The following is a 26,377-nucleotide window of genomic DNA, read 5'->3' on the forward strand; positions in this document are numbered from 1 at the left end:
TTAGTCTCGGCATGACATTTCATAGATACAAGCATGAGGCACAGATACTCAAACAATGTGTACATTATCATAACAATTTCAACATCATTTTGTTATGAAGTTTTATTTCAAACATAAAATATTTCAGACATGCAGACTGTATTATAGTCCTCTGCCATAATCTGTGTGCATTATACTTTGGATGGGGACACTTGTCTGTTTAATCTTAATGTTTTTTCCCCTGATGATTAAATTATTGTCTATTTATTATTGTCTATGTAGTCGGGTTAATTAAGGTTGTTAATAAGATCATGAAATATTTGTACATATTGATTCTAATTTGGTGAAATTGTGAAAGTGTGTCATTTCCACATTAACCTACATGAATTCCGTTTGGATGCAGTGACTTCTGTCCTGTGTTCAAAGTTCAAAGGCCTTCTCTTTCTAATGAAGACCAAAGGAAAAAGGACTATTAAAGAGTATTTTGTAACCTCCACCTCTGTTGAACAGAAAATATTTAGCCTGCTCTGCTACCTCTATCAAACCATCCAAGGGCTTCTATTCCCAGATTGTCAATCAAAAGCACTTGGTCATCAGTATTCTCTGGGCTGGGGGTCCTAAATGGTTTTGTATCTTCAGCAGATTCCCTGCAGCACGGCTCTGCGTGCCCTGATTGGCTGCGGCCGGGCGGGCCTTTTGTTCGGCGGTGTGAGCCCCCCGGCCTCCTCTCCCGTAGCTACAGCAGAGCCAAATCTGCCTGGCTTGGCATTATTGAACAGCGTGGGATTTGGTTGGAGAAAAAAAAATCTGCCTTTAATTTCGGAATCTGAGTGCGATAAAGTCGAGGTACGTCATCGCAGTTCTTGTAAAGCTCTTGGCCGCTGTGGCGTGTTGTGTTGTGGTTGCTGAGTTCTTGCCGTAAGATCGCCAACAGCAGCACAGGCTCTCTCTACGCTACATCTGTGTCTCGTGTATCTTTGCCTCTGGTTCCACGCACCCAGCAGCACCACCATGGCAGGCGGTTGGAGTTGGTCTGTGCTCAGCTGAAATCCTTTCCTTTGTCCAGTTTTACAATGATTATTTCTATGAAAATGTGTAGGAAAGAAGACATTCGATTCAAAAGTAGTTGTTTTGTGGTGTTGTTCTCTAACCACAAAAAAAAACATTTGATTCAAAAGTGATTGTTTTGTGGTTGTCTAAAAGTGTGCTTTGGGTGTTAAAGGCCATGTGCAACAGGAGAGTTGCAGTCTGGATGTGACTCAGTATTGTTTAGTTTCAGGATGTACAGTTTCATGGGAGGAGGGTTATTCTGCGCTGGGGTGTCCAACATCCTCTTGGTGGTTTCTACGGCAACGGATTATTGGATGCAGTACCGCCACTCCAACAATAACATGCACCAGGGCCTGTGGCGTTACTGTGTGCCCGGGAAGTGCATGACCCACACAGACAGCATAGGTAAGTACACACACACAGACACACACACACACACACACACACACACACACACACACACACACACACACACACACACATACACACACACACAATACACCATACACACAGACAGCATAGGTAAGTACACACACACAGACACACATACACACACACAATACACCATACACACAGACAGCATAGGTAAGTACACACACACACACACACACACATACACACACACAATACACCATACACACAGACAGCATAGGTAAGTACACACACACAGACACACACATACACACACACACAATACACCATACACACAGACAGCATAGGTAAGTACACAGACACACACACACACACACATACACACACACAATACACCATACACACAGACAGCATAGGTAAGTACACACACACACACATACAGTACACATACACATACACACACACACTATACACCATACACGCAGACAGCATAGGTAAGCCAGACATGTGCGTATGTGTACACACAAATACACACACACACACACATACACACACACACACACACACACACTATACACCATACACACAGACAGCATAGGTAAGCTAGATGCACACACACACACACACAGACAGCATAGGTAAACCAGATGCACACACACACACACCATCCAAACAGACTGTATATGTAAGCCAGATGCACACACACACACACACATACACACACTATACACCGTACACATAGACAGCATAGGTAAGCTAGATGCACATACACACACAGACAGCATAGGTAAACCAGATGCACACACACACACTTACACACACACACAGGCTGTATAGGTAAGCCAGGCGTGCGGACGCGCACACACACACACACACACACGCACCATACACACAGACTGCTGCATATGTAAGCCATACATACACACACACACACTATTCACACTATACACACACTGATGGAACTGTGTATTTATACAGACTGATGGAACTGTGTATGTATGTGTACTCTAACGCACTGTACATAACAGCATGTGAATACCATGTACTTGAATAGAGTGAATTGAGAATGGAGCCAATTCAGCCAAGTAAACAAGTGTCTATGTTGAACTGCATTACTGATAAGTTAGGCTTCTGAGTGGTACCTCCTCTGTTGTGCTTTCCCCTGTGTGTGTGTGTGTGTGTGTGTGTGTGTGTGTGTGTGTGTGTGTGTGTGTGTGTATGTGTGTGTCTGTTCAGCCTACTGGGATGCCACCAGGGCCTTCATGATCCTCTCCATCCTGGCCTGCTTCTTCGGTATTGTCATCGGGGTCATGGCTTTCATACACTACTCTTCATTCGACGGCTTCGACAAAACCTTTGCTTCCGGAATCCTCTTCTTCATCTCCTGTGAGTGCCAGCAGACATGCGGGACACTTCTGGGCCCAAGTCATGCCCATGTCACATGACTAACTTTAGGCCCATGTCACATGACTAAGTTTAGGCTCGTATCACATGACTAACTTCAGGCCTGTCACCCACATGCCAGAATCAGCTCATATCTACACTTTCTGCTGTTATGTTTGCATCACTTTTAACTAAGTTATAAGTTCTCTTTCGTAGTCTATTATATATTTTTTTTCCACTCTTCTTTGTCTAGCAGTTCTTTAACACAATTATTAAACTCATTTGGAAAGGTCACCACCAATGTGAACCAACAACCTGCACTTGTGACTCTGAGACGCAAGATAAAAACTGAGCCTAAATATTTTGTTTGGTCCCAATACTCAGCCACTGTCCTGATTTTAAACTTTATCGTTCTCCCTGTCCAGGCTTCTTCGTGCTATTGGCCATGGCTGTATACACAGGAGTGACAGTCAACTACTATGGCAAACGATACGGGAACTGGCGATTCTCCTGGTCGTACATAATGGGCTGGGTGTCTGTGGTGCTGACATTCTTCTCAGGTGAAGAACGCAGACACGTTAACATGCAGTAACATTGCTGTTACATAATGCTTCATGAAAGGGTTGTATTATATTCATCTGAGGTAGCTGCCTGGTCTTGACTGTATAGGGAGTGGCAGCAGCAGTCATTTTTATGGATGTGTAGACTAGGATAACTCAGACTGTAATCTCCGCTCCTCCCCTGCAGGTATCTTCTACATGTGTGCCTACCGAATGCACGAGTGCCCACGGAACTCTGGCTCCCGCTAGAAGAGTTCCAACCCAACGTTCTCTCCAGGAAGTTCCACTCAGATGGTCCCTCAAGCGCATCACAATCCAAGTTTCAGCACTGCCATTTACTGTGAACTACCTAAACCATGAACTGAAAACAAATAAATTACATGTTTCATTCTGCTTGTCTGGAATGTCATTTCATATGATACATGTTCAGGGTTTTTTCCACCCTTTCATAGTTCACACATACTGATAAAAAAAAAAACATGAGCATTTCTGCTCTCTAGTGAATGTACTGCAGATTTTTAGAAGTTTAAAAACTTCCACCCCAACCCGTCCCCCAGGATTTCCATCCATTTTGATGAGCAACGTCAAAACTTTTCCATGACTTCAAGGACCTTTCACAAAATTTCCATGACCTACCATACTAGTACACAAAGCTGCATGCTTTTCCCTGCAGGATGGGCATTATCTATTGAAAGAAAATTACTTAACCTTTTTTATGCCTCTTCCAATAGGCTAGTTTGTCTACGTCAATTCAAGTGGAAACCATCATGACACTGCAGAAATTTGCAGAATGCCACATTATCCAGACTACAATAACACATTTTTGTTAGACATACAACAAAATCATGACGTTCCCAAAGCTTGCAACGAATTTACTGAAATTCACACCTTTACCAGGCCTGAAGAATGGGATATCAAATTCCATAATTACCATGTCCATGTGATCTAGGTCTATGGAATTAATTAAAATTCAATCTCAATTGTGATTTCTAACGATTATAAAAATATAATCGAGATACAATTATTTTGCAGCGATACTCTTTTTCTCTTGTGTAATAAATTAAGCACTCTCTTTTGCCTTAGTTTTGCAGCGATACTCTCATTTTGTCTTGAGTAATAAATTCAGCATAATAATAATTTCTCTTTTGCTTTACAGTGGTAACCAGTTTATTTTTTACATTTGTTTTTCAGTTAAATTGTTTTTGTTTAGAAAATCATTTAGCAATCCTGATCAATAGTGATCTGAATATTGACCAAAATAAATCATGATTATGATTTTGGCCATTATTGAGCAGCCATTACATTCACTCAAATAAGCACACAAATCCGTGCAAATATGAAGACCGGACTCACTAGTTACCTAAACATACCGATAAAATAAAATTCAGAGCCACATGCTTAAACAGCAAAATTATTTATTTGATGAAGACAAACATTGACATGGCAAAGTGCTGAGGAAAAAAGATAAATAAAAACAAAATTAAATAAAAAATTAAAAAGGAGAACCATGCTTTTAAAAAAAATAAAATAAAATAAAAAAAAATCTTTCAAAAATAAAAAAAATACCAAGGAGATGGAACAAAAGGAAATGGGGTGATTTTAACCACCTGAGCATAAGTGACCTGTCAGGCGCTCAGATTCCAGTTAAAGTCTTTTACAGTGGAGCAGTTTCAGAACGCATTGCTTTAACAAACTGGGAAAATTAGATAGTAATGCTTATGAAAGAACACATTTCAGGAAAAGGTCTCACGCAAAACAAACATGCGCCTGCCATTGGTGGAGGGGAAACTGGAGTGTGAGTGTGTGTGTGTGTGTGTGTGTGTGTGTCTGTGAGAGAGTGAGTGAGTGAGTGAGTGTGTGTGTGTGTGTGTGTGTGAGCTGGCGTTAGCAATAGGGAGAGTGGTTTGGCCGTGGAATGCCTTAGTCGACCTCCTCGATGGTTGGTCCGGAGGACCCTCCTCCTGGTGCAGCGCCTGCGCCCCCGAAGCCACCGGGCATTCCACCAGGCATCCCCTCGGGCATGCCGCCAGCACCCTGGTACAGCTTGGTGATGATTGGGTTACACACCTTCTCTAGCTCCTTCTGCTGGTGCTCAAACTCATCCTTCTCAGCACTCTGCAGAGAACACACAAGCATGTCTTGTCAATCAAGCTCAAATGTGTACATACAACATACAGACACACACACGCACGCACACGCGCGCGCGCGCGCACACACACACACAGCTGTCCAAAATATATTTTATGTATTAAGTACGAACGGGCTTGTGTGTTTTACAACCAAGTTTCCATCTACAACCCTATAATTAGACTCGTAAATAAAATGGTAAAAAACATTTTCCATTCTATGTATGCTTTAAGTGTGAGCAAGCAAACTTGGATGTATCTGGTTTAGGGTTGCAAAATTACGGGAAAGTTGGAAACTTTCCATTGGAATTAACGGGAATATATGGGAATTAATGGGAATAAACTGGGAATTTTTAATATGGCAAGTTAGTCTATAACAGGGAACTTAAATGTAATGGACAAAACCCCATCTTGCAGTTTAATAAAACAACCTGATTTAATGCAATTTCAGTCGAATTTCTACCCTGCACATATGTCAATCACATGCACACAGCAATCGGCATAGGCTGCTAGACATAAAGGAAACCTATGGCGCGTTCATATGCATGGGGAAAAAATATTCCAACCAATCGGATTTTGTTGTTGAGTGGTGGGGTGTATCTTGGGCAGTTCAGTGTTGCTAGTTTAGCACGCTAGTAAACCATAGGCAGAGAATGGGATTCCCGCTAGCATGCTAGCTAGCTTTGTATACTAAGCTAAGCGAAAATACGAACATACAAATCATATTGCTTATTACGAAACAAATAACATTTGTTTGTAAAAAATGTTTGTATATGAAACAATTTGTATGAATTACCCAAAATTCCCAGTTAATTCCTGTAAATTCCCATAATTTCCTTTAATTCCATGAAAGTCTCCAATTTGGAATATTTTCAAAATTCCCCAGCTTAACTTCCCATGGTAAGTTTCCGCCCCTTTGCAACCCTAATCTGGTTCAAAAGACAGTGAATGTAGACCTGAGTGAGGTGTGTACCTGGTTCTTGTCAAGCCAGCTGATGACCTCGTTGCACTTGTCGAGAATCTTCTGCTTGTCCTCGTCACTGATCTTGCCCTTCAGCTTCTCGTCCTCCACGGTGGACTTCATGTTGAAGGAGTAGGACTCCAGGCCGTTTTTGGCGGACACCTTTTCACGCTGCACATCATCCTCAGACTTGTACTTCTCAGCCTCCTGCACCATGCGCTCAATGTCCTCTTTGCTGAGGCGCCCTGAACAGAAAACACAAAACAAATGGTCAGATATGAGCAGCTTTGGGTTTAGGCCAAACATGACATGTCGTCCATCCAAAAAAATTTGTTTTTTAAAGAATTATTTTCAAATCTTAAATGGCCTAGCCCACACCTCAATTCCTACACAGTGCCTGAGAATCTGAAGCCCTGAATGTCGCAGTGCTTGGCACACACCACCCTCCCTAATGGCGCACCTTTGTCGTTGGTGATTGTGATCTTGTTCTCCTTGCCAGTGCTCTTGTCCACAGCAGAGACGTTCATGATGCCATTGGCGTCGATGTCAAAGGTGACCTCGATCTGGGGAACGCCGCGGGGAGCTGGGGGGATGCCTGTCAGCTCGAACTTCCCCAGGAGGTTGTTGTCCTTTGTCATAGCCCTTTCACCCTCGTATACCTAAGCGAGTGACAATTAATTTAAATGGGACATCCTTCATGATTGTAGAGATTTCACATTAACATATACTGTTTGCAGATCACTGTGTGTGTGTGTGTGTGTGTGTGTGTGTGTGTGCTAAAGAACAAACCTGAATGAGAACTCCAGGCTGGTTGTCGGAGTAAGTGGTGAATGTCTGTGTTTGTTTGGTCGGGATGGTAGTGTTCCTCTTGATGAGTGTCGTCATGACGCCGCCGGCGGTCTCAATACCCAGGGACAACGGCGTGACGTCCAGCAACAGCAGGTCCTGCACATTTTCAGACTTGTCTCCAGACAAGATGGCTGCCTGGACAGCTGCCAACACACACGCACAAACACACACACACACACATCAGTCTTGCGAAGATCATTTGACTACCCTCCTCTATACAATTACTTTAGTTTTGGTTCCCCCTGCATTCATTTAAAAACAACTAATGTAGTTTAGTCTTATCACCTGCTCCATAGGCGACTGCTTCGTCGGGGTTGATGCTCTTGTTGAGCTCCTTGCCATTGAAGAAGTCCTGTAGAAGCTTCTGGATCTTTGGGATGCGGGTGGATCCGCCCACCAGCACGATATCGTGGATCTGGGCTTTGTCTAGCTTGGCGTCCCTGAGCGACTTCTCCACAGGGTCGAGTGTGCCGCGGAAAAGGTCAGCGTTGAGCTCCTCGAAGCGGGCCCTGGTGATGGACGTGTAGAAGTCGATGCCCTCGTAGAGTGAGTCGATCTCGATGCTGGCCTGGGTGCTGGAGGAAAGTGTGCGCTTGGCCCTCTCGCAGGCCGTGCGCAGACGACGCACAGCGCGCTTGTTGTCGCTGATGTCTTTCTTGTACTTGCGCTTGAACTCAGAGATGAAGTGGTTAACCATGCGGTTGTCGAAGTCCTCGCCACCCAGATGAGTGTCTCCAGCTGTAGACTTCACCTCAAAGATGCCATCCTCGATTGTCAAGATGGACACGTCAAAAGTGCCACCGCCCAGATCAAAGATGAGGACGTTCCTCTCTGCACCAACCTGGGAACACAGAGGAAACAAGTTCAGTCAGAATAATAGCAGATGAACCAGTATAACTGGATTCCCATCAAAAGCCCCTATGGCACCAAATCTAATCACATAAAAAGCACATTTCTGCAAGATAAGTGAATTAAAAAAAACTCAGCTGCGTAAAGGCTCGCACAATTTGTTGTTTACAAAAGAAAAAGAAAAGAAAAATATACTGGTGTATAATGTGCAAGTTTTCATTAGAGTGTGAAACCTCCTTTCTCTAGTGTTGGTTTGGGTTTAGTGAGGGTGCTGCGGTTGAGAAACAAACGTGTTGGGGCCTTACCTTCTTATCCAGGCCGTACGCGATGGCGGCGGCTGTGGGCTCGTTGATAATTCTCAACACGTTCAGGCCAGAGATGGTTCCAGCGTCTTTAGTGGCCTGGCGCTGGGAGTCATTGAAGTAGGCTGGCACCGTGACGACAGCGTTGGTAACAGTCTGCAGGAGGCACACAGACATCATTAAAGGCAGGTAAATCTCATTAATTCACATGCAATGGCTGGCACTTAAACCTAAAGTAGCACCCATGCAAGCTAATGTTGTGCGAACTTGTACTTACTTTCCCCAGGTAGGCCTCAGCGATCTCCTTCATTTTGACCAACACCATGGAGGAGATTTCCTCAGGGTAGAAGGCCTTGGTCTCGCCCTTGTACTCGACCTGCACCTTGGGCCGTGTCGAGTCATTGATGACCGTAAAGGGCCAGTGCTTCATGTCAGACTGCACCACAGTGTCATCGAACCGCCGCCCAATCAGCCTCTTGGCGTCTATGGCAATAGGGAGAATCAGTATTTTTACACACACTCAAACTGACTTTCTTCAAATGTTTAACAAATACATATGATATTTTAAAATTGGTTGTAATCCTAATCTTTAGAAAGGTTATATGGAGCTAAATTTGTCTCAATAATATTTGTATATGCGCAGAGGGGGATCCACAAATATTTCTTGATTTGCATGTGTGTTTTGATATCTACAAATAAAAAAGATCATATTTGTAACTCGTATATTGATTTTTACAAATATAGATGTGCATTTGTAAATAAAATGCCATTTGTAAAAGCAAAATTTTTTTTCGGAAAATGTGATTCTGCATTTGTGGATCACCAGCACATGTATTCTTCGCTTTCCAAAGTTACGTTTGAGACGTTCTTCGCATGAAAGTCGCATAGTCCACACGTAAAAAAAATCATATTTCTAACTCGTAAATTGTTTTTCACAATTGTAGATGTGTATTTGTAAATTAAATGGCATTTGTAAAACTGAAAATTGCTTTTGTGAAATCTAATTTTGCATTTGTGGATCACCAGCACACGCAGTTTTCGTTTTCGCATTTGTGGATCAGCACACGTGTTTTTGAGACAATCTTTGCGGCAGAGGAGCCACCCAGATCCACAAATAGCCTACCTCTAATTTGCCTGCTGACAGACTTTCTAATCCAGTAGATGGCAGTGTTGTTCTATGGGACTCATAACACACAGATCTAGCGAAGCTAGTTCTTAAATCTAACAAGTTATGCCTTTTACAACAAGCTTTTTGAAGGAAAAGTGGTGTTTAATTTCCATAATCTTTGTTTAATGAACATAGAAAACCGTCACTTTGTAAGCAAAATCAAGAATTACGATCTTTGAGTTTGTTTATCGTTACCTAGCAACCGAGGCTTTATTATTGCAATTTCGAAATGTACAAGAAATGCAGTAGTGAAGTGGTTAGAGGAGCGAGCTTTGACTCCAAGGATTGTTGGTTCAAATCCAGGAGTAATCATTCTGCCAATGTTAGTTTTGGACAGGATATTTACATGCCAACACAAAAGTTGTAAAAGTAGGCCTAGCCAACTATACAACTAACATTCGATATTGCAATAAGTTTTAACCAAAGATTCTAGAGCTGAGCTCTGTTCTAGAATCTTTGGTTTTAACACCTTAAAGCCTCGGTTGCTAGGTTTTCGGTATAAATGGCATTTTATTTACAAATGCACATCTATATTTGTAAAAATCAATATATGTGTTACAAATAGGATTTTTTTTTTATTATAGATATCAAAACACACATGCAAATCAAGAAATATTTGTAGATCCCCCTCTGCGCATACAAATATTATTGAGACAAATTTAGCTCCATAAGGTTGCACCCTCATTAAGAATTAGAGACAGGATGGTTCACAATAAATTCCTTACCAAAGACTGTGTTGGTTGGGTTCATTGCCACTTGATTCTTTGCAGCATCACCTATCAATCTTTCCGAGTCTGTGAAGGCAACATAGCTGGGTGTGGTCCTGTTTCCCTGGTCGTTGGCGATGATCTCTACTTTGCCATGCTGGAAGACCCCCACACAGGAGTAGGTGGTCCCCAGGTCAATGCCAACTGCTGGTCCCTTGGACATGTTCCCTCTGCCAGGAAAAAGCAAGAGTGTAAAGACTCTAGTGCTTCCTTGCAACGTAACACAAAGCTAAATTTAACACAAGGAGCGGTTGCTTAATTATTTATCGACTTCTAAGGTGTCAGTTAGCGTGCACTTTTCCGAATGATGCGTCACTTTGGCATTCAATAATGTAAACCTCTGTCTGTCTGTCATTCTACGACAGTTGCATCTGACGAGTGAGAGTGATCCGCCAGCAGCACCTGTCAAAATGGTTCTCAACAACTGAGCAGCTGAGCTGTCCACTATAAACGAAACCAGACCGAAAGGCCGTGACAGCATAGCATCTAATCAGCTTTGAAGCACGGTTACTATCGTAAGAGCACGTTTGAAACGGATTTGAAAAGTCTAAACGTTAACATAACGTTTACCTTTCCACTTAGGCCGTCGTTTCCGTCAACGTCAGAAAACACGTTATTTCACGGCCACATTTGATAACCAACGGACTAACTTAGTGTATTAACGTTGGATATTAACTTTCATAGCAACATTAAGCCATTTGAAGTAAATCTCGTTAATGGTCGTATTTTTCTATTGACAGATTCTATGGACACAACATTCAGTTGTAATGTAAAATCGAAGCAGCAGAAGCGAGGGTGTGCCTTGTCTTGCTAATGTTAGCGTTAGGCATATTGAGTTTGAAAGCAGGCGTTTGGTGCTAGAACATTCTGTTCAGTTGGCCAGCCCAGACGTCTCTCAAGCAAACGAACAAGCGAATCGACTCACGAGGCAGGGAATCATTCACATGGAGTTCTAGAACATTCTCGCCGCGGGAATACAACTGTGTAAACCGAAACCGTGGGAGAGGGAAATCTAGCTAGGAACGGAGATAGTTAGCAGCCTAGTTATTCTTCCAGTCAGAGCTGCACTAAGACAGCTATGCATACCAGCACCGGCAGCATCTTTATCCAGCTGCCTGCCTGCCGACATGTGATATTCCTCGCTAGCAGGAAAAGGCACACTCTCAACTGTCATCTCCAACTGCCAGCTCTGGAAGCTGGGTCTAGTATCCACCAACGATATAAACGTTAACGTTAATGCAGTCACATTAACGTTCCAGACCTTAATTAATCAACTAAACAAGCAGACAAACACAATATCACCAAACTATCAGACACAGCCTATTCCTATGATGTTAACATTAAGTGACGTATTTTACTAATATGGCTTAACTAACGTTAAACGTTAACATTTGACATTCACTGTTAACGTTAGGGACATCTCTCGATTCAGTTTTCTGACACACACCATTGTTAAACACGCTGTTGTAATAATGTTGGAATACTGCGGTTGGACAACTTCATTAACGTTAAATGTAGTAAAACAGACATGCTGAAAAACGTACCTTATCAGTGTAAACTGAGATGAAAAGTCTGTTCAGTAATGCAGCTTCTCGTCCAGCTCTACTACTGACGCTTCGAAGGGGGAGGTAACGGCACGCTATTTATGATAGCTAGCTGTAGAAACGTCGAGAACTTACTGAGGCTCGGCTGGCCAATCAAACGCCCCAAACAATCCCTAGCTACTTCCTCTGCTTGTCATGCTGACCTGTCAGTGGAGGTTGTAGGCGCTCTTCTCCAGAATCTCCGCTGTCAGTCGGGGCCATTAATGTACCATACAGTCTATGGTCGGGGGAAACAAAATGATCACGGTTATCAAGACTTTGACCGCATCTACTTTGAATTAGAGCAGGGTTTCATGTGTGTAATATTGTTTTTGCAGGTAGGCTATAGAAAGTATACTTTAAAAAGTCGAAACTGTAATGTAACAATTTTAGAAGACCAAACGTTTTATCTTGATTGAAATCAATATTTTCATGGCCAACTGAATGACATCAACCTGTAGGCCTAAAAGAGTGGATCCACTGCAGTTGATGACCTACAGACAACAATCAGTTTAAGGAATCTGCAGGCTATCAGCTGTTCCATATGCAACATATTTTATTATGCTTGAATTGGGCGATCTGAACCATCACAAATAAGTTAGCGCTTTGTCCAAAGGGTGACGCTACTGAGTGCTAGTGAGCTCGCTCAAACTGTGCTGCGAAATATGGAAAGAGTGAGTCCCATGTGCAGATCAGTCAGGATGTGACGGGAGGGGCCTGGCAGTCTGCTCTGCTGGGCAAAGGCTGGGCAAACACCAGCAAATAGACCATTAGCATACAACTGCAGAGACCAAGTAGGCCTAGGCCTATAGCTACACTCAAAATGTAAGAAGAACTGTTTTGAAGTAATTGTTTTTTGTTAACCCTCCTGTTATCCTTTGGGTTAATTTGACCCCAAGCAACGTTTAACATCATAAAATATATGGTTCACTTTTTGTTTTTTTGCTTCATGTTTCATGACTTTTCCTCAATTGAAGGGTACAACAGAGTTATTATGCAATTTGTACAATATTATGTTTTCAATGTCCTGTACAAATATTTTGTAAATTGATGTTCCTTGGGGTCAGTTTGACCCCAGCTGTATGAAACATAAGATACATGAATATTTGACACATTATGGATATTATTATTGTAATAGTATGAGAACATATTGTTATTATCATTATTACATACACAAGTACATATTACATATAAGTAATTTTGGCAGGACTGTATATAGGCCTAAGTCAAAAGGGGAAGCAACAGCAAGCCTTTGGGTTGCTGGATGGGCAATATTGCCAGCCAGGGTTCCAAGGTTCATAAAGGGGTGTGGGGGGTGTGGGGTGGGATTGTTTTGTAAGGCTTTTGATGGTGGTTATTACACTCTTGTTAAGTACCTGTCACAAAAAACTGGGTAACAATATGAATTATAATAATTTTCTGAGGGTTTATTTAGCTGGGGACAAATTGACCCCAAGGATAAAGCATGTCTTTAAGATTTGAGGGTAAGACAAGGGTTAAAGCATTAATATGGATTTACAGTTTCCCTCCTTCTCTTTGGAGTTCCTTGGCATAGGCCTACTAAATGAAGAGTGGCAAACGTGATCCAGAGAAAAGAGACAAAATAGCCTGGTTTCTGAGCGAAGGGGGCATTGGCGTGTTGAGGGTTTGGAGGTCGCATGGCTCAGCTCAGGGAACAACAGTGTTTGTGTGTGTGTGTGTGTGTGTGTGTGTGTGTGTGTGTGTGTGTGTTTGTGTGTGTGTGTGTGTGAGGTCCCTGACGAGTGCAAGTGCTGCATTCAAAGAATAATAAATGATTAACATGACAATTAAGACATACATATGTATTTGTTCCAATGTATTGACCCTAGTTCGAAATGTTCACTATAGGGCACTAGGTGATCCATAGCAAACACTATAGTGAGTGAACATTTCGAACACAAATAAATGTTCTCTCAGCAGGTCCTCTCTTACATTACAGCGGTTCAAAGATATGTTCATGGTGAATTTAAAAATCTCTTGGACACCAGCCAAGAGCAGCATCATGGCTACATAATAGTTTCCTTCCCAGCAGGCTTTGCAGCCTGTCTTAATGAGACGAGGCGTCGGCAACATTGCTGGGCTGGGCCTTTAGATCTGGTGCATTTGGCAGAAATTTCATTCCTCTGCTGCCATAAACACATTCAGTACAGTATAGGCTACTGTCAACTGCACTGAAACCTAACCGGTGGCTTCTGTTCCCACTGAAAGAATAGGTAAGGTGTGCTTAATAACAAGAGGGCATATTGTGTTATGGGCGTGATAGAACCTCCTTTATGCAGAAAAGATCAACAAGAAAACAACCATACTCTCTGGAGAAGAGAGGGTGGGTGCGTGGGGGAGATGCTCTCCTCAGGGACATGTGTAATAGCCCGATGGGTAGGACACAGTGTTATGGCACATGATTGAATGGCCCTGGAGAGCCAAAACTCTGCCTACTGACCTACACAACTCACGCAGGCAGGATTTTATGTCATGGGCTGCTTTTGGCTGATCATGGTGGGTATAAGCTAATGTAGCATGCTTTGGGTGCTATTTGTTGTTGTTGTTAATGCTATAAATGATGAACATACTGACTTCACTTCCTCGACCCAAAGTTAGACAATCCCGTTACTGAAAAAAAAAACGTTACGTGGTTCTTACGTGATTGCCAAATACATTCCCAAAAGAGCAACTCTTCCTCCCTGCAATCACGGAGGTATGCAGCACTGGGCACACTCTCAGCCTGTTGCATAACTGTGTGGCCCTATGGCGCGGGAATCGTGCCTAAAACCTTCCGACTGTCCATCTGATCAACCAACCGATTGATCAACCGAACGTCATACCGCCTTACTTACATGTAGCCTATCAGAATAATTGCCTTTTTATAAGCAGCCTACATATACCTACATGAACCTACACGTATCCAACATGTGCCCAGAATTGGTGCAACATGTACTTATTCTGTTGGAATACGATGGATACATGTAGGCTTGTGTTGGAACATGAATAACTGTACAATGTTGAAACTTCATTAAATGAACATTCATTAGTCTATTTATGTCGTTATTAGTAACAAGCTATTGCTATTGTTGCTTAAACTATTATGCGTAATAACCATCTGCATAACAGGACTACAAATTATCTGCGAGATATGAGAAATGCCAGGCTGGCCTTACCACACTTTCTCTTTCTTACATCAATACTGAATCAAACTGCAAAGTTGTCTCAGAATGGTTTTATTGGTTTCGCACCAAAACACACGAATGTCATGCAACACAAGGGAGGTCAATTAAACAAGCACGATACACAAACAGGGTAGTCACATACAATACACGGGGTAAACACATGAGGTACAACATAAAGAAAGACTATACCAGCTAACACATACATGACAAGGTAAACGCAATTACTCTCACTAAACCCAACATCAACATTACACACACACACATACACTGCACAGCACTATGGGAGTTCAGTCATGAACCAGCTAGGCTCGGTTCACTACAATACGTTATGGAAGCATATGAGCCCACTTCAAATCATCTCCAAATATGTGATTATGTATCCTAGCCTATAGGCTAAGTTTAACAACGTTTTATGGACAATATCCCTCTGACTGCAATTTGAATACATTTTGGTGTGCTGTACTGTAAAAGTAGGCCTACGGCCATTTCTTAGAGTGACTTGAGATTAACATAGCCTAAATTTCAGTATTTATACTGTATGTTGACACTAATAAAGATACGTTTATTAAGTAGGCTAACAAATGAAAAGTGTTTTCAGCTGAAATGGCATGAAGGCTATAAGTGGACCGCCTGGACCTTTGAGCAAAACATCAGCAGACAGAGAAGCCCTCAGTGTAGCAATGCACACTGCTCGGGGGAACCTGCTTATCCAACTGTGGGTCGCCAGTCGAACTGACAGGCTTATCATAAATTCGCATTTATTTCAATTTGGCTATAGGCTAGGCTACGATTAAAGTTCCTATGGTTCACAACTACTCGCAATATGCTCGACACTAGTTAACCACAATTTGTAGCCCTATTGGTCATGTTAAGCGTTAGCCTACTTGCAATGTGAAACTAAAATCTAAGACAGTAGAAAATTATGTTTAAAGACAAGCCTTTAAACATAATTTTCTACTGTCTTAGATTTTAGACAAACAGACAAAATGCACTAAAAACAAAACCTGTGGTAGCTACACATTTGTTGTTGCATGATAAAGCAATGAACGTGCTGGTAGGCGTTTGACATGACGTTTGATGGATCCACCGGTTTTTGGCATCATTCCCGCGCTATAGTGGCCCGACATATACAGTATGCATACACAAAACGGTCTGGCACTAACGTGTACAAGAAAATGAAAGTTAAGTAATCCATGGGTAATTGGTCACTGGCATTAGAATGTTGCTTTTACATGAGTATTCGGGTTAGGAGGACAAAATCTCTTTGTATCGGTCTTTAACAGCACAGTAACCCAACAATCATATCACACGTGTTATAAATTCATCAGAGGTCAAAGGTGCTTCCATTTTTAAATTACATTCAGACAGAATCTCTATAGGCAACTCAAAATCTGATACACTAGAATAGAAATGGAAAAGATAATGGACATAGCACTGTTTTAATATATCCAATGTAGTTTACAATAAGCAGTCAGTCACACACAGAATGGGCTTCCTGTGATGTTTATCTTTTGCTCGCCTTTAATCAACATGGAAGAGTGAGAAGTCAACTATAATGATTTAAAATGTAAAAAAAACCCTTTACATAGCCAAACCAACTGTGTCTTGAAGCCAGGAGCTGGTGGGTTGCAGGTTCATAATTTGTCGACAAGAAAAGGTCACTACCGCACACTGGTGTCAACTATAATGATGCTTTACCCAACTCACCAGATCTGAATGCATGCCTAATGTCTGAATGAGTTGGAAAAACATCTTGGTATCATTTTCTTGTGTGACTGACATCGATCTGATGGCTAGTACTGGCACATATACCCTTCCAATTTCACCTATAATGAAGTTAATTCAAATAAATGTATTATTTAGTGATGTACTGACAGGAAATTTACTGTAAGTGAAAGTGTAAATTTGAAATTGTGTTGTGTTACAGAACTGATGTTTAACAAAGCATTAGGGTGGTATAAGGTATTCTCATGTTGCTCATCTTTTTGGCCTATTCCCTTTCAGGGGTATTGTGTCCCCGGCTGGACGCTATAAAAGGGCCCTGCAGAAGCAGACAGTCTGGTGGAGCAGGTCACAGGAGCGCTGGGGATCCGTCTGTTTCTGAGCTCTCGGGATTTCTCTCCTTTCAACAGTCATGGTAAAGTGCTCCTCTCTAAGGGCTCTCTATAGGACTCCATTAACATGCCTGTTAGTGGCATAAAAACAGCATTTTAATTTCATATTAAAGAGTATATATATATATATATATATATATATATATATATATATATATATATATATATATATATATATATATAATATTAACTATTATATTTAATGTAATATTAAATATTACATGAAAATGAGATCATGTTGTCTGAGGTGACTTATTGATTGGAAATAAATAACAGTAGCTCGTTATCATGTAAAAGGTGTCTTTTGGCTCTTGTTGACAGGACATCATGCGGCCGTCTCTGTTGGTCTGTTTTTTGGGGCTCATTGTCTTGTGTCGAGCTCAAGACTCAACCCTTGTGAAGTGCGCCAGGGATACTGTGGACTACCGGCCACCCAGTGAGTCAAACTCCCCTGTATTCCTGGACCACTCTTGGCATATCTATGTCCAGCTGGACATGAAGATATACTGTATGTTTGTATTGTATGTATATATGTATTCAGAGTATGGTTTAAAGTGTCTGCAGCATATTGGGTGTCACTAAAACAAAAGTGACATTTCTATGTGTTTTGTGTGTTTTGTCTTCTATTTTGAGATGACTCATAGCAAACATGCATTTCTATTCATTGCATCTGAATAGAATAGCTCATAGTATGTCATACTGTGTCATACAGAAAACTCTGATATGAACGTGACCTGTGGGACCGATAAGATGTACTTGAGTATTCTGCTGTGTCCTATATACTTTGGCGGGTACAACGAGACCCTCATGGCCCTCAACAGCCAATTCAACACGCCAGGGTGCCAGGGCATCGCTGAACTGAACACTAGCTCTCCAGTCCTCAAGTTCAGCTTTGGTATCAGCAAACAGGGTGTAAACCTCTGCGGTAACTCACTGAAGGTACCGGGCCACTGAGTGTGTGTATGTGTGTGTGTGTGTGTGTGTATGTGTGTGTGTGTGTGTGTGTGCGTGTGTCATTTTCTTCTGCATTACTGAGCCTGTATTTAGAATTTTAAACATCCTGAAAGCATTCTGTAGGTGGTGCATTGAGAAGATAAAAATATTGTACATGTAATTTTCAAAGCATCATTACTTACAACATAATTTCATGCTAGCTTAAAATTTCACTGAGTATGTCAATGTCAGTACTGTATGGGTTTGTCAGTACTCTATGTGAATGTCAGTACTGTGTGGGTATATCAGTACTGTATGGGTTTGTCAGTACCTTACGGGTATAAGTATAAGTATACTCTATTGATCCTGTGAGGGAAATTTGGTCTCCATAGCCAACATGTAAGCCTCGAGTGCACCTATCCAACACTTCGATTTGATATGCCAGAGGCGCTACTGGCCCCGGATGTGGCAATCCGTGAATTAGTGAAACACACAGTGAGGTGAAGCACACACTAATCCCGGCGCAGTGAGCTGCTACAACAGTGGCGTTCAGGGAGCAGTGAGGGGTTAGGTGCCTTGCTCAAGGGCACTTCAGCCGTGCCTACTGGTCGGTGTTCGAACCGGCAACCCTCCGGTTACAAATCCGAAGCGCTAACCAGTAGGCCACGGTATGTCAGTACTGTATGGGTATGTCAGTAATGTGTGGGTATGTCAGTATTCTATGAATATGTCAGTACTGTATGGGTATGTCAGTATTCTATGAATATGTCAGTACTGTATGGGTATGTCAGTACTTTATGAATATGTCAGTACTGTATGGGTATGTCAGTACTCTGTGTGTATGTATGTCAGTACTGTGTGGGTACAGTATGCCATAGGAGGCCCATGGTAGAGTATCCCGTATGTGCACATACTGACTGACTGATGTCCTGACAGATCACCAGTGAGGCAGGGACAGGGATATTTTCCCAATACTCCAACGTGCAGCAAGTCAACATCTCTGGGAAAATCAACTCATATGACCCCAGCGCCGGAACCATCACCTATAAGCAGGAGGTCATGTACCAGTTCTCCTGTCAATACCCGCTGGTATATTTTGTCAACAACACAGAACTAAGTGTGTGAGTAGAGCCAGATCTCTGCCTATGTGTGTGTGTGTGTGTGTGTGTGTGTGTGTGTTGGGAAAGGGGGGTGGGAGAGATAAAGTGTATGTCTTATTCACTTACTCCCCGTATGAGTATATGTTTGTGTGTGTGTCATTAACACACGTCTGTTACAGGTCAGGGGTAAGTCTTGCTGTTAAGGACAACAATGGCACCTTCATTAGCACACTGAGCATGTCACTCTACAAGGTAAGGCTAATATGTGTGTGTGTATGTGTGTCTGTGTCTGCATGTGTGTGTGTGTGTGAATGTGTGTGTGTGTGTGTGTGTGTGTGTGTGTGTGAGTGTGTGTGTGTGTGTGTGTTCATGGTGGTCTGTGTGTGGATCTATTTCTAGACCTTAGGAATACTGATAACTCTAGAAAGTGGACTGGCATAAAGTGTGTGTTCTGAAACATAGGATCAAGGTTTCACACAACCCATGTCGATACCACAAAATGGCCTCCAGCTGAAAACCCGAATCTTTGTGGAAATCAAGGCCACTAATCTCACAGACAGGTAAGTCTGTGACTGTACTTTTATTTGAGGAGCCATGAAGGGTTAAATGACTCAAACTCATCTTGACAGATTTCAATCAATCATCCCACTGACAGGTTCAACGTTCTCCTGGACCGCTGTTATGCCAGTACGAGCCCCGCCCCCACAAATAGCACCTTCTACGACCTGTTTGTTGGGTACGTACACCAGACTACATACACACCTCTCTGCGGTGGGTCTGCAGGCACATTGATTCTGTGTCAAGGTCAACATTGATTCTGTGTCAAGGTCAAGAGTCAAAGCTTCAGGCTCGCTCTTTGCTAAGTCCTTTGACTCATTATTGGTGGAACAGTGGTATCGCCTCTGTCTGACAATCAGTCAATCCCGAATTAGATTCCTGCTCTTGCAAGTCCGTGATGCAAAAGCATCTACTAAGTATCAGTCAACTTTAACTTTATCAGTCAATATTCAAGTAACAAAAATATAGAATATGTTACATAGAGATCAGTGAAACTAAATTTAATTGAATTGAATTGAGTGGAACTAAATTGAATTGAATCTGGATTGAAACCTGTTGAGCGAGTTCTGCTGTCTAACCACAGGTGTAGCAAAGATATACAGACGGTGGTGCACCTGAACGGAGCCTCCCAGAGGGCCCAGTTCTCCTTTGAGGCGTTCCGCTTCACGGAGCACAAGAACAAGACCGTCTCCACCTTCTACCTGCACTGTCTCACCCGGCTGTGTGAGAACTCCACCTGCGCCTCCATGATGCCGGTAAAGCAACACATCCACCACAGCAGTTACCATAGTGACTCTGATGAAGGGCTCTGATGGATCCATTTTCATACTTAGATGACATCATCATTTATATAATGCATAATTAACACTGGGACTACTATCACTTGGGGGTCAAATGTGAGGAAACACTGGTAAAGAGGGTATTTTGCCTAATTTTTGGGTGCTGATTCTGAATTTCATATTTACTTAGCTGATATTTTAGTTTTAAACCTGCTAATTAGCATTTGCGGCCTAAAACTGGCCCCCATAGGCAACATAGAGCGGGTCAATAGGGTAAAAAATTGAACTCCTTGATATTCTTATGAAACTATACTTATTGATTATTTATGTAGAGACAATATTTTTTTGCATTACAAATTTTCTGAAAATATATGTTTGTGGATGTAATTTAACAATATCTCATTAATAATGCACTAATTTGCATATATTTCAATTACAAATAAAAAGAGACTTCTGAATATTGGATAGTTAACATTGAATGTAGTCAGGTTCAGGTTTGTCTTCAGAACTTTTTCAACCAGTCCTAGGTTATGCCGATTTCAGTCGTCCCTTTATCTTAGAGACGGATGCAAGCCATGCAGGTTTGGGGGCAGTTCTGTGACAGGAGAAGGATGGGTTACGGCGACCAATAGCCTTTGCTAGCCGGGGCTTGCGGCCAAGTGAGAGGAACATGTCAAATTATAGTGCCATGAAATTCAAACTCTTTGCAGTCAAGTGGGCAATCACAGAAAAAAATGGAAGTATCTCCTGGGCAACAAGTTCACTGTGTACACTGACAACAATCCCCTCCAATACCTGCAGTCAGCGAAACTGGGCGCTCTGAAACAGTGCTGGGTTTCTCAGCTTGCCCTCTGATTACAACATAAAATATCGTCCTGGGACAGCTAATCGAAATGCCGATGCCCTTTCTAGGCTTCCCACAAGCCCCACTAACACTGTGCGATCTGTGTCACACGGCCTGGACGTCCCCCTGCCGATTGCCATAGCCAACATGTAAGCCTCGAGTGCACCTATCCAACACTTCGATTTGATATGCCAGAGGTGCTACTGGCCCTGGATGTGGCAATCCGTGAATTAGTGAAACACACACTAATCCCGGCGCAGTGAGCTGTTACAACAGTGGCTTTCAGGGAGCAGTGAGGGGTTAGGTACCTTGCTCAAGGGCACTTCAGCCACTCCTTCTGGTCAGGGTTCGAACCGGCAACCCTCCGGTTACAAGTCCGAAGCGCTAACCAGTAGGCCACGGCTGCCCCCTTGACTTGCTCAGGACCTTACCCCCTGAAAAGAAGCGTAAATGGCCCCAGTTGCTCCCTCAGCTCCTGTTCGCCTATACCACCATGTACCAGTCCACACAGCACTCCCCATACGAGCTGATGTTCGGTCAGAAGCCACAGTTACCAGTCGACCACCTTCTTGGAAATACTGGAGGTGACCACAGGGACAGTCCACCGACTGATTGGGTGGTGCAACATCAAGAGTACCTGACTTCTGTCTATGCTAGTGCTAGGAGACGGTGGTAGTGTAGTGGTTAAGGAGCTGGACTAGCGTACAGTAGCCTGAAAGTTGTCGGTTCAATTCCCGGCTTTCACTGTTATGCCCTTGAGCAAGGCACTTAACCCCAAGTTGCTCTGGGGACAATGTGACCCCTTGTAATCTAGCTGACATACAGTATGTAAGTGACTTTGATCAAGAAGTGTCTGCAAAATGTAATGTACATGTACACTCTTTTGCAAGAATCATTTTCACGGTCGCCACAAAATCCAGGATACGTGGGTGTCCACCAAGTATGTAATTGTGGAGTGTCTGGATGGAATTGGCACACACTATCAGGCCGTATGAGGAGGAGGGCCCCCTTAAGACCATGCATCGCTCCGAGCTTAAACCTGTTCCCACCAGTGAAGATTCATCCAGCCCACCAGCACTGGCAGCTCCACAGCCTCATGGGGGTATCGGGAGGGAGCCAGGCCTCAGTAACCCTGTAGTTGGAGACTCATTGAGGGTAGCCATAGTCCACACCAGGACTAGTGCTTAGCATCACAGTGACCAAGATGGTGTTAACTTTAGCCTTGACCAACTGTCCCTGGCTCATTTGGAGGGCGTACCAGATTAAAGAGAGCAAATTCACATGGTTTAGTGTCTGACCAATGTTTTCCCTTGAGTTATTTGTTTTTTGTATTAGATCAGGCTGTGAGAGGGCCATCCGTGGTTTGTCTGTCTGTTTGTTTGTTTGTAACTTATATCCGTGGTTTGTCTGTTTGTTTGTACCTTATATTCTTTTGTTTGTTAATTTTGCCTACTGCTACTTAACTACCCATGCCTATGACACCTAGTGGTGTGCTGTGTTGCCTATACTATTATAGATTATTTCCAAGACAAATTTTTCAAGACAATTTTAGGAACACGCCACCCAATGTCAGTAGTAATATATGTTCTTACCTTAACTTTCACGAGTTGAGTCATACCTCTCCCATGTCAGTACGTGCACTCAAGCGCTCTGGTGCGTGGCGCGAATGTGTTAGCATGTTGCTATGCTAGCGGGCTCAGACGTAGCCAGATGTAGAAGTAATCAAAAACATCCACGTTTTCCCAACTTAAATACAGTTACACGAGTAGTTGATTAAAATGTCTACGGTCAAACAACATGAAATGTGGCGATTTTCCAAGTGAATAAACAGGAGAACTACAATGTTTGGCGCAATAGCACTTGGGAGTACTTCGACCTAGCGTAGTAATATTAATTAACACCTAATTGTAGATCCTATTCACCACAGAGTATAGAATCCATGCTTGATCGACCCCTCAGCCTCCCCCTCCCCTCTGATCGAGAGAGGCACACACACACACTAGCAATAGCAACATGCTAACACATTCACGCCGAGCACCAGAGCGTTTGAGTGCACGTACTGACATGGGAGAGGTATGACTCAACTCGTGAAAGTTAAGGTAAGAACATAGCCTATATTACTACTGACATTGGGTGGCATGTTCCTTTAAGGTAGACAATAGAATGACATGGCAGGTCAAGGAAAGCATCAAGAAAAGCAAAGATTAAGAAATCGTTTTTGACATAGGCAACAAGGGAGGAGGTGTTTTTTACACTTTTCAGACACTCAAAGTTTGAAAACTATGGACATTGTTTTAGAACCAACAACCTTTCTACATTATCTGTGGGTTTTGTGTGCAAAAAGTGGAATTAATTGTCAAAAATTAGAAGAAAATGTGAAAATCACTTTTCGGACTAGATATAATCACTTATTTTAAAACATACAGATAAAAACACTAAATTTGAAGACAAAAAAAATCTTGTTACTTAGACTCTATTAGCAAAATATGCAAAAAAAATCAATTTTTACATGAAAATCTAGCGGGAGCCTATTTTCCAAACACAGCGTACTGTACTATATGGAGTGCTTAGGTGGACTAAATTAAACAAACTGTTATAATTTAGTTGACTTTCTCTTATCAAAATACAATTAGTTGGCTGTCTGTTTGGTTGTGATGTAGTTGATTAGTTCCTAGTATACTTCATTTGACTGTTTAGTTAGTGAAAGCTGAGGTAAAAAGCACATATCTGATAAACACAAGACTTCTCACTTTTAATTTTATTGTTCTAGGAGAAACTAAGGAGATTAGCTTGACTATTGCCAGACCAATTGACACTGTAGTTCATTTTCCAATGGGTGTAACAGCACTAAAATTAAACTTAGCTTGGTTCATTAAACTCTTAAGCCTTTCAGAAATACTGCAAACACATCTTGTTGAGAAATTGGTTGTGTGCAAAAGTGGTTCAATGGAGCTCCTCTGTCTGTCATTGTCTAAAGCCTACCCCACACAGGACAAGCGATTGCAATTAGTTTGTGGGATTTTTGTAATTTTGGAAATGAGTTTCAATTGGAGAGATTCCAGACAGATCTGCCAGAGCAAATTCAAATGTGGTCTTTTGTGTGGATCTCAGGCTATAAAGAGATGTCTTTTTAGATTTTTCTGATGAATATAACTGGGCTGAATGACCTGTCTATTCTTAGACCTGCAACTCAAGGAGAAGAAGGGAGGTGGAGTCTGTTTTGGCCAATAGGAAGAGGAGGGAGGCAGAGTCTGAATCTGATGTAGCTATGGTGTCATCCGGGCCCATCTTCACAAGAGTGGACAGCGGTGAGAGAATTATAGCGCAAACTAAAAATCTAACTGAACAAATGAACACATCTGATCAAAAGACTAATTTTATCACTTCATGATTTGCACATTTCATAAATTGTATTTTTAAGGTTTGTGTATATATTGTAAAATAAATTTGTTTATATTTGTTTATGTTTACCAGCAACTCCAACAAATGCAATGGTGCAAGGTAAGCTGTGCTGTCATGACCCTTTTCTCATCCCAAATTTCTCTACCAAGCATCCATGAAGATAAATTAATTTGAATATATATTTATTTATTTATAGATTGCTTATAACAATATCTCAGAGGTTGAACCGCGTAGAGTGAGCGTTTGGGCGACGCCGTTCGGTCTAACACTAAACACTGCTATGGCCCTCTCTGCTTCTTCAGCCTCAGGCTCCACCCACTCCACCGGTGATCTGACAGGAGTGGCCATCACCACGGGGATCCTGTGTGCTGCCTGTGTTGGCATGGCAGCTATCATCGCGTTCCTGATGAGGAGGAGGATGACACGCTGATCCTGCCAGGGACGCCATAACACAGTTGACCACCTTGGTAAAGTTACTCAAACACATTCAACATTCATTTAACATTCATAATGGAAATAACTGTGCGACACTCAAATATATCCTTCAAACAACAAAGGGTGTATTGAAAATCATTGTGGCATGTGAGGGACATCAGTCTCTATGTTGCGCAATTGGTTTAATTTTGGTGATGAGATCAGTTGGTCAGGGAGCATAATTAAAAATAAAAAAAGCTGGGCCAACTTAAAAATGTAAGGCAACCAACTGCCTAAGCTTTCTAAGTTTTCTGAACTTCAGGCCTTAATAGTTGTGCAACTAGTTCTCATACGTTCTCAAACAGAACAGAACTTTAAGTTTACTCAAACTTCTTTTAAAATTATAATCAAATGGGAACACTGATTTAGTTCAGATTAAAATTATACTTTGAGTAAACTAATAACCTAACTTAGATATGTAAGCTGGCACAACTGCACGGTTCCAGAACTTGAAAAAGCTTAGGCAGCTGGTTGCCTTACATTTTTATGTAATTTTAACAAATTTTCACTTTGTAAATCTACTTGTGAATCTACTGAACAGGCTACATTAAAGACAACGTGTTTAACAACTCAATAAAACTTTATATTCTGTTTGACTTAAAAAAAGAAAAAGAAATGACACCACTGTAAAACAAATCGTCTTATTTTACATAAAAAAGTCAACCTATTTCACTGTTTTTTTTTTTTTGTAATTTCAACTTGACAGTGAAGAAATCAAATATTTAAGTTAAATCATCAAATGCTAACTACTAAATCTTTACACTTACCCCCCCTCTTTTGAGTTTTTGCTCGAAATTGCACACCGCCTAACAATGGCCCTATTTCCACATACTTTGACTTTGAAAGGGTAGAATGATAGTTTTTTTTAAGGCGGTTTTGTACATCTCTGGAAATGACCACATTCTGCCCTTCTGGGTCATTTATTTTGTATTGGAAACACAACTGAGGCCCACTAGCAGGTCTTGTGAGTCTGTATCTTAAAGTAGATCAATATAGGCTGAAATATGAGTACTTTAGACCATTATTTGCCAAGATATGC

At 41.9% G+C, this 26,377-nt stretch overlaps 3 protein-coding genes across 6 annotated transcripts in view; 2 read left to right on the plus strand and 1 right to left on the minus strand.

Annotated features, from left to right (window-relative positions):
• The window catches only part of hspa8b (heat shock protein family A (Hsp70) member 8b), a 23,251-nt gene extending 11,192 nt beyond the window's left edge, over nucleotides 1–12,059 (minus strand). Inside the window, exons 1-9 of one of the 3 annotated variants that reach the window (XM_042068747.1) lie at nucleotides 11,911–12,059; nucleotides 10,325–10,536; nucleotides 8,709–8,914; nucleotides 8,435–8,587; nucleotides 7,566–8,121; nucleotides 7,221–7,423; nucleotides 6,892–7,090; nucleotides 6,444–6,676; nucleotides 4,837–5,459 (exon numbers count right to left, since the gene is read on the minus strand). In XM_042068747.1, the coding sequence (XP_041924681.1) occupies nucleotides 5,265–5,459; nucleotides 6,444–6,676; nucleotides 6,892–7,090; nucleotides 7,221–7,423; nucleotides 7,566–8,121; nucleotides 8,435–8,587; nucleotides 8,709–8,914; nucleotides 10,325–10,529 (1,950 nt within the window). In that variant the 5' untranslated portion in view covers nucleotides 10,530–10,536; nucleotides 11,911–12,059 and the 3' untranslated portion in view covers nucleotides 4,837–5,264. Of the gene's footprint in view, nucleotides 1–4,836; nucleotides 5,460–6,443; nucleotides 6,677–6,867; nucleotides 7,091–7,220; nucleotides 7,424–7,565; nucleotides 8,122–8,434; nucleotides 8,588–8,708; nucleotides 8,915–10,324; nucleotides 10,537–10,936; nucleotides 11,197–11,910 lie in introns of those variants that run through there. The other 2 variants (XM_042068748.1, XM_042068749.1) reach the window with 2 other exon arrangements.
• Nucleotides 709–3,670, plus strand: lim2.3 (lens intrinsic membrane protein 2.3). Of its 2 annotated transcripts, none has more exons than XM_042068755.1 (5): nucleotides 709–825; nucleotides 1,253–1,434; nucleotides 2,638–2,787; nucleotides 3,210–3,344; nucleotides 3,532–3,670. In XM_042068755.1, exons 2-5 carry the CDS (start codon nucleotides 1,260–1,262, stop codon nucleotides 3,591–3,593), a joined length of 522 nt encoding a protein of 173 aa, XP_041924689.1. In that variant the 5' UTR covers nucleotides 709–825; nucleotides 1,253–1,259; the 3' UTR covers nucleotides 3,594–3,670. The 2 variants fall into 2 exon arrangements, with proteins under 2 accessions (XP_041924689.1, XP_041924688.1); XM_042068754.1 differs by lacking the exon at nucleotides 709–825 and adding an exon at nucleotides 938–1,010.
• LOC121688850 (zona pellucida-like domain-containing protein 1) lies at nucleotides 10,799–25,885 on the plus strand. Its single transcript, XM_042068753.1, has 12 exons — nucleotides 10,799–10,881; nucleotides 17,139–17,271; nucleotides 17,570–17,684; nucleotides 17,961–18,187; nucleotides 19,118–19,302; nucleotides 19,461–19,533; nucleotides 19,744–19,841; nucleotides 19,937–20,017; nucleotides 20,423–20,594; nucleotides 24,644–24,770; nucleotides 24,937–24,963; nucleotides 25,167–25,885. The coding sequence occupies exons 2-12, from the start codon at nucleotides 17,269–17,271 to the stop codon at nucleotides 25,292–25,294; spliced, it is 1,236 nt and encodes a 411-aa protein (XP_041924687.1). The 5' UTR covers nucleotides 10,799–10,881; nucleotides 17,139–17,268; the 3' UTR covers nucleotides 25,295–25,885.
• The last annotated feature ends 492 nt before the right edge of the window (nucleotides 25,886–26,377 follow it).

This window comes from Alosa sapidissima, chromosome 17 (genome assembly GCF_018492685.1).
Source record: "Alosa sapidissima isolate fAloSap1 chromosome 17, fAloSap1.pri, whole genome shotgun sequence".
Classification (NCBI taxonomy): Eukaryota; Metazoa; Chordata; class Actinopteri; order Clupeiformes; family Clupeidae; genus Alosa; species Alosa sapidissima.

Bases quoted from the DNA above. Each gene is read 5' to 3' on its own strand.
- lim2.3 (XM_042068754.1), top strand. From the start codon at position 991: ATGGCAGGCGGTTGGAGTTG. The intron at 1,435-2,637 runs GTAAGTACACAC...GTGTCTGTTCAG, and splicing joins GACCCACACAGACAGCATAG to CCTACTGGGATGCCACCAGG. The intron at 3,345-3,531 runs GTGAAGAACGCA...CCTCCCCTGCAG, and splicing joins GGTGCTGACATTCTTCTCAG to GTATCTTCTACATGTGTGCC.
- LOC121688850 (XM_042068753.1), top strand. The intron at 19,842-19,936 runs GTAAGTCTGTGA...TCCCACTGACAG, and splicing joins GCCACTAATCTCACAGACAG to GTTCAACGTTCTCCTGGACC. The intron at 24,964-25,166 runs GTAAGCTGTGCT...CTGCTTCTTCAG, and splicing joins AACAAATGCAATGGTGCAAG to CCTCAGGCTCCACCCACTCC.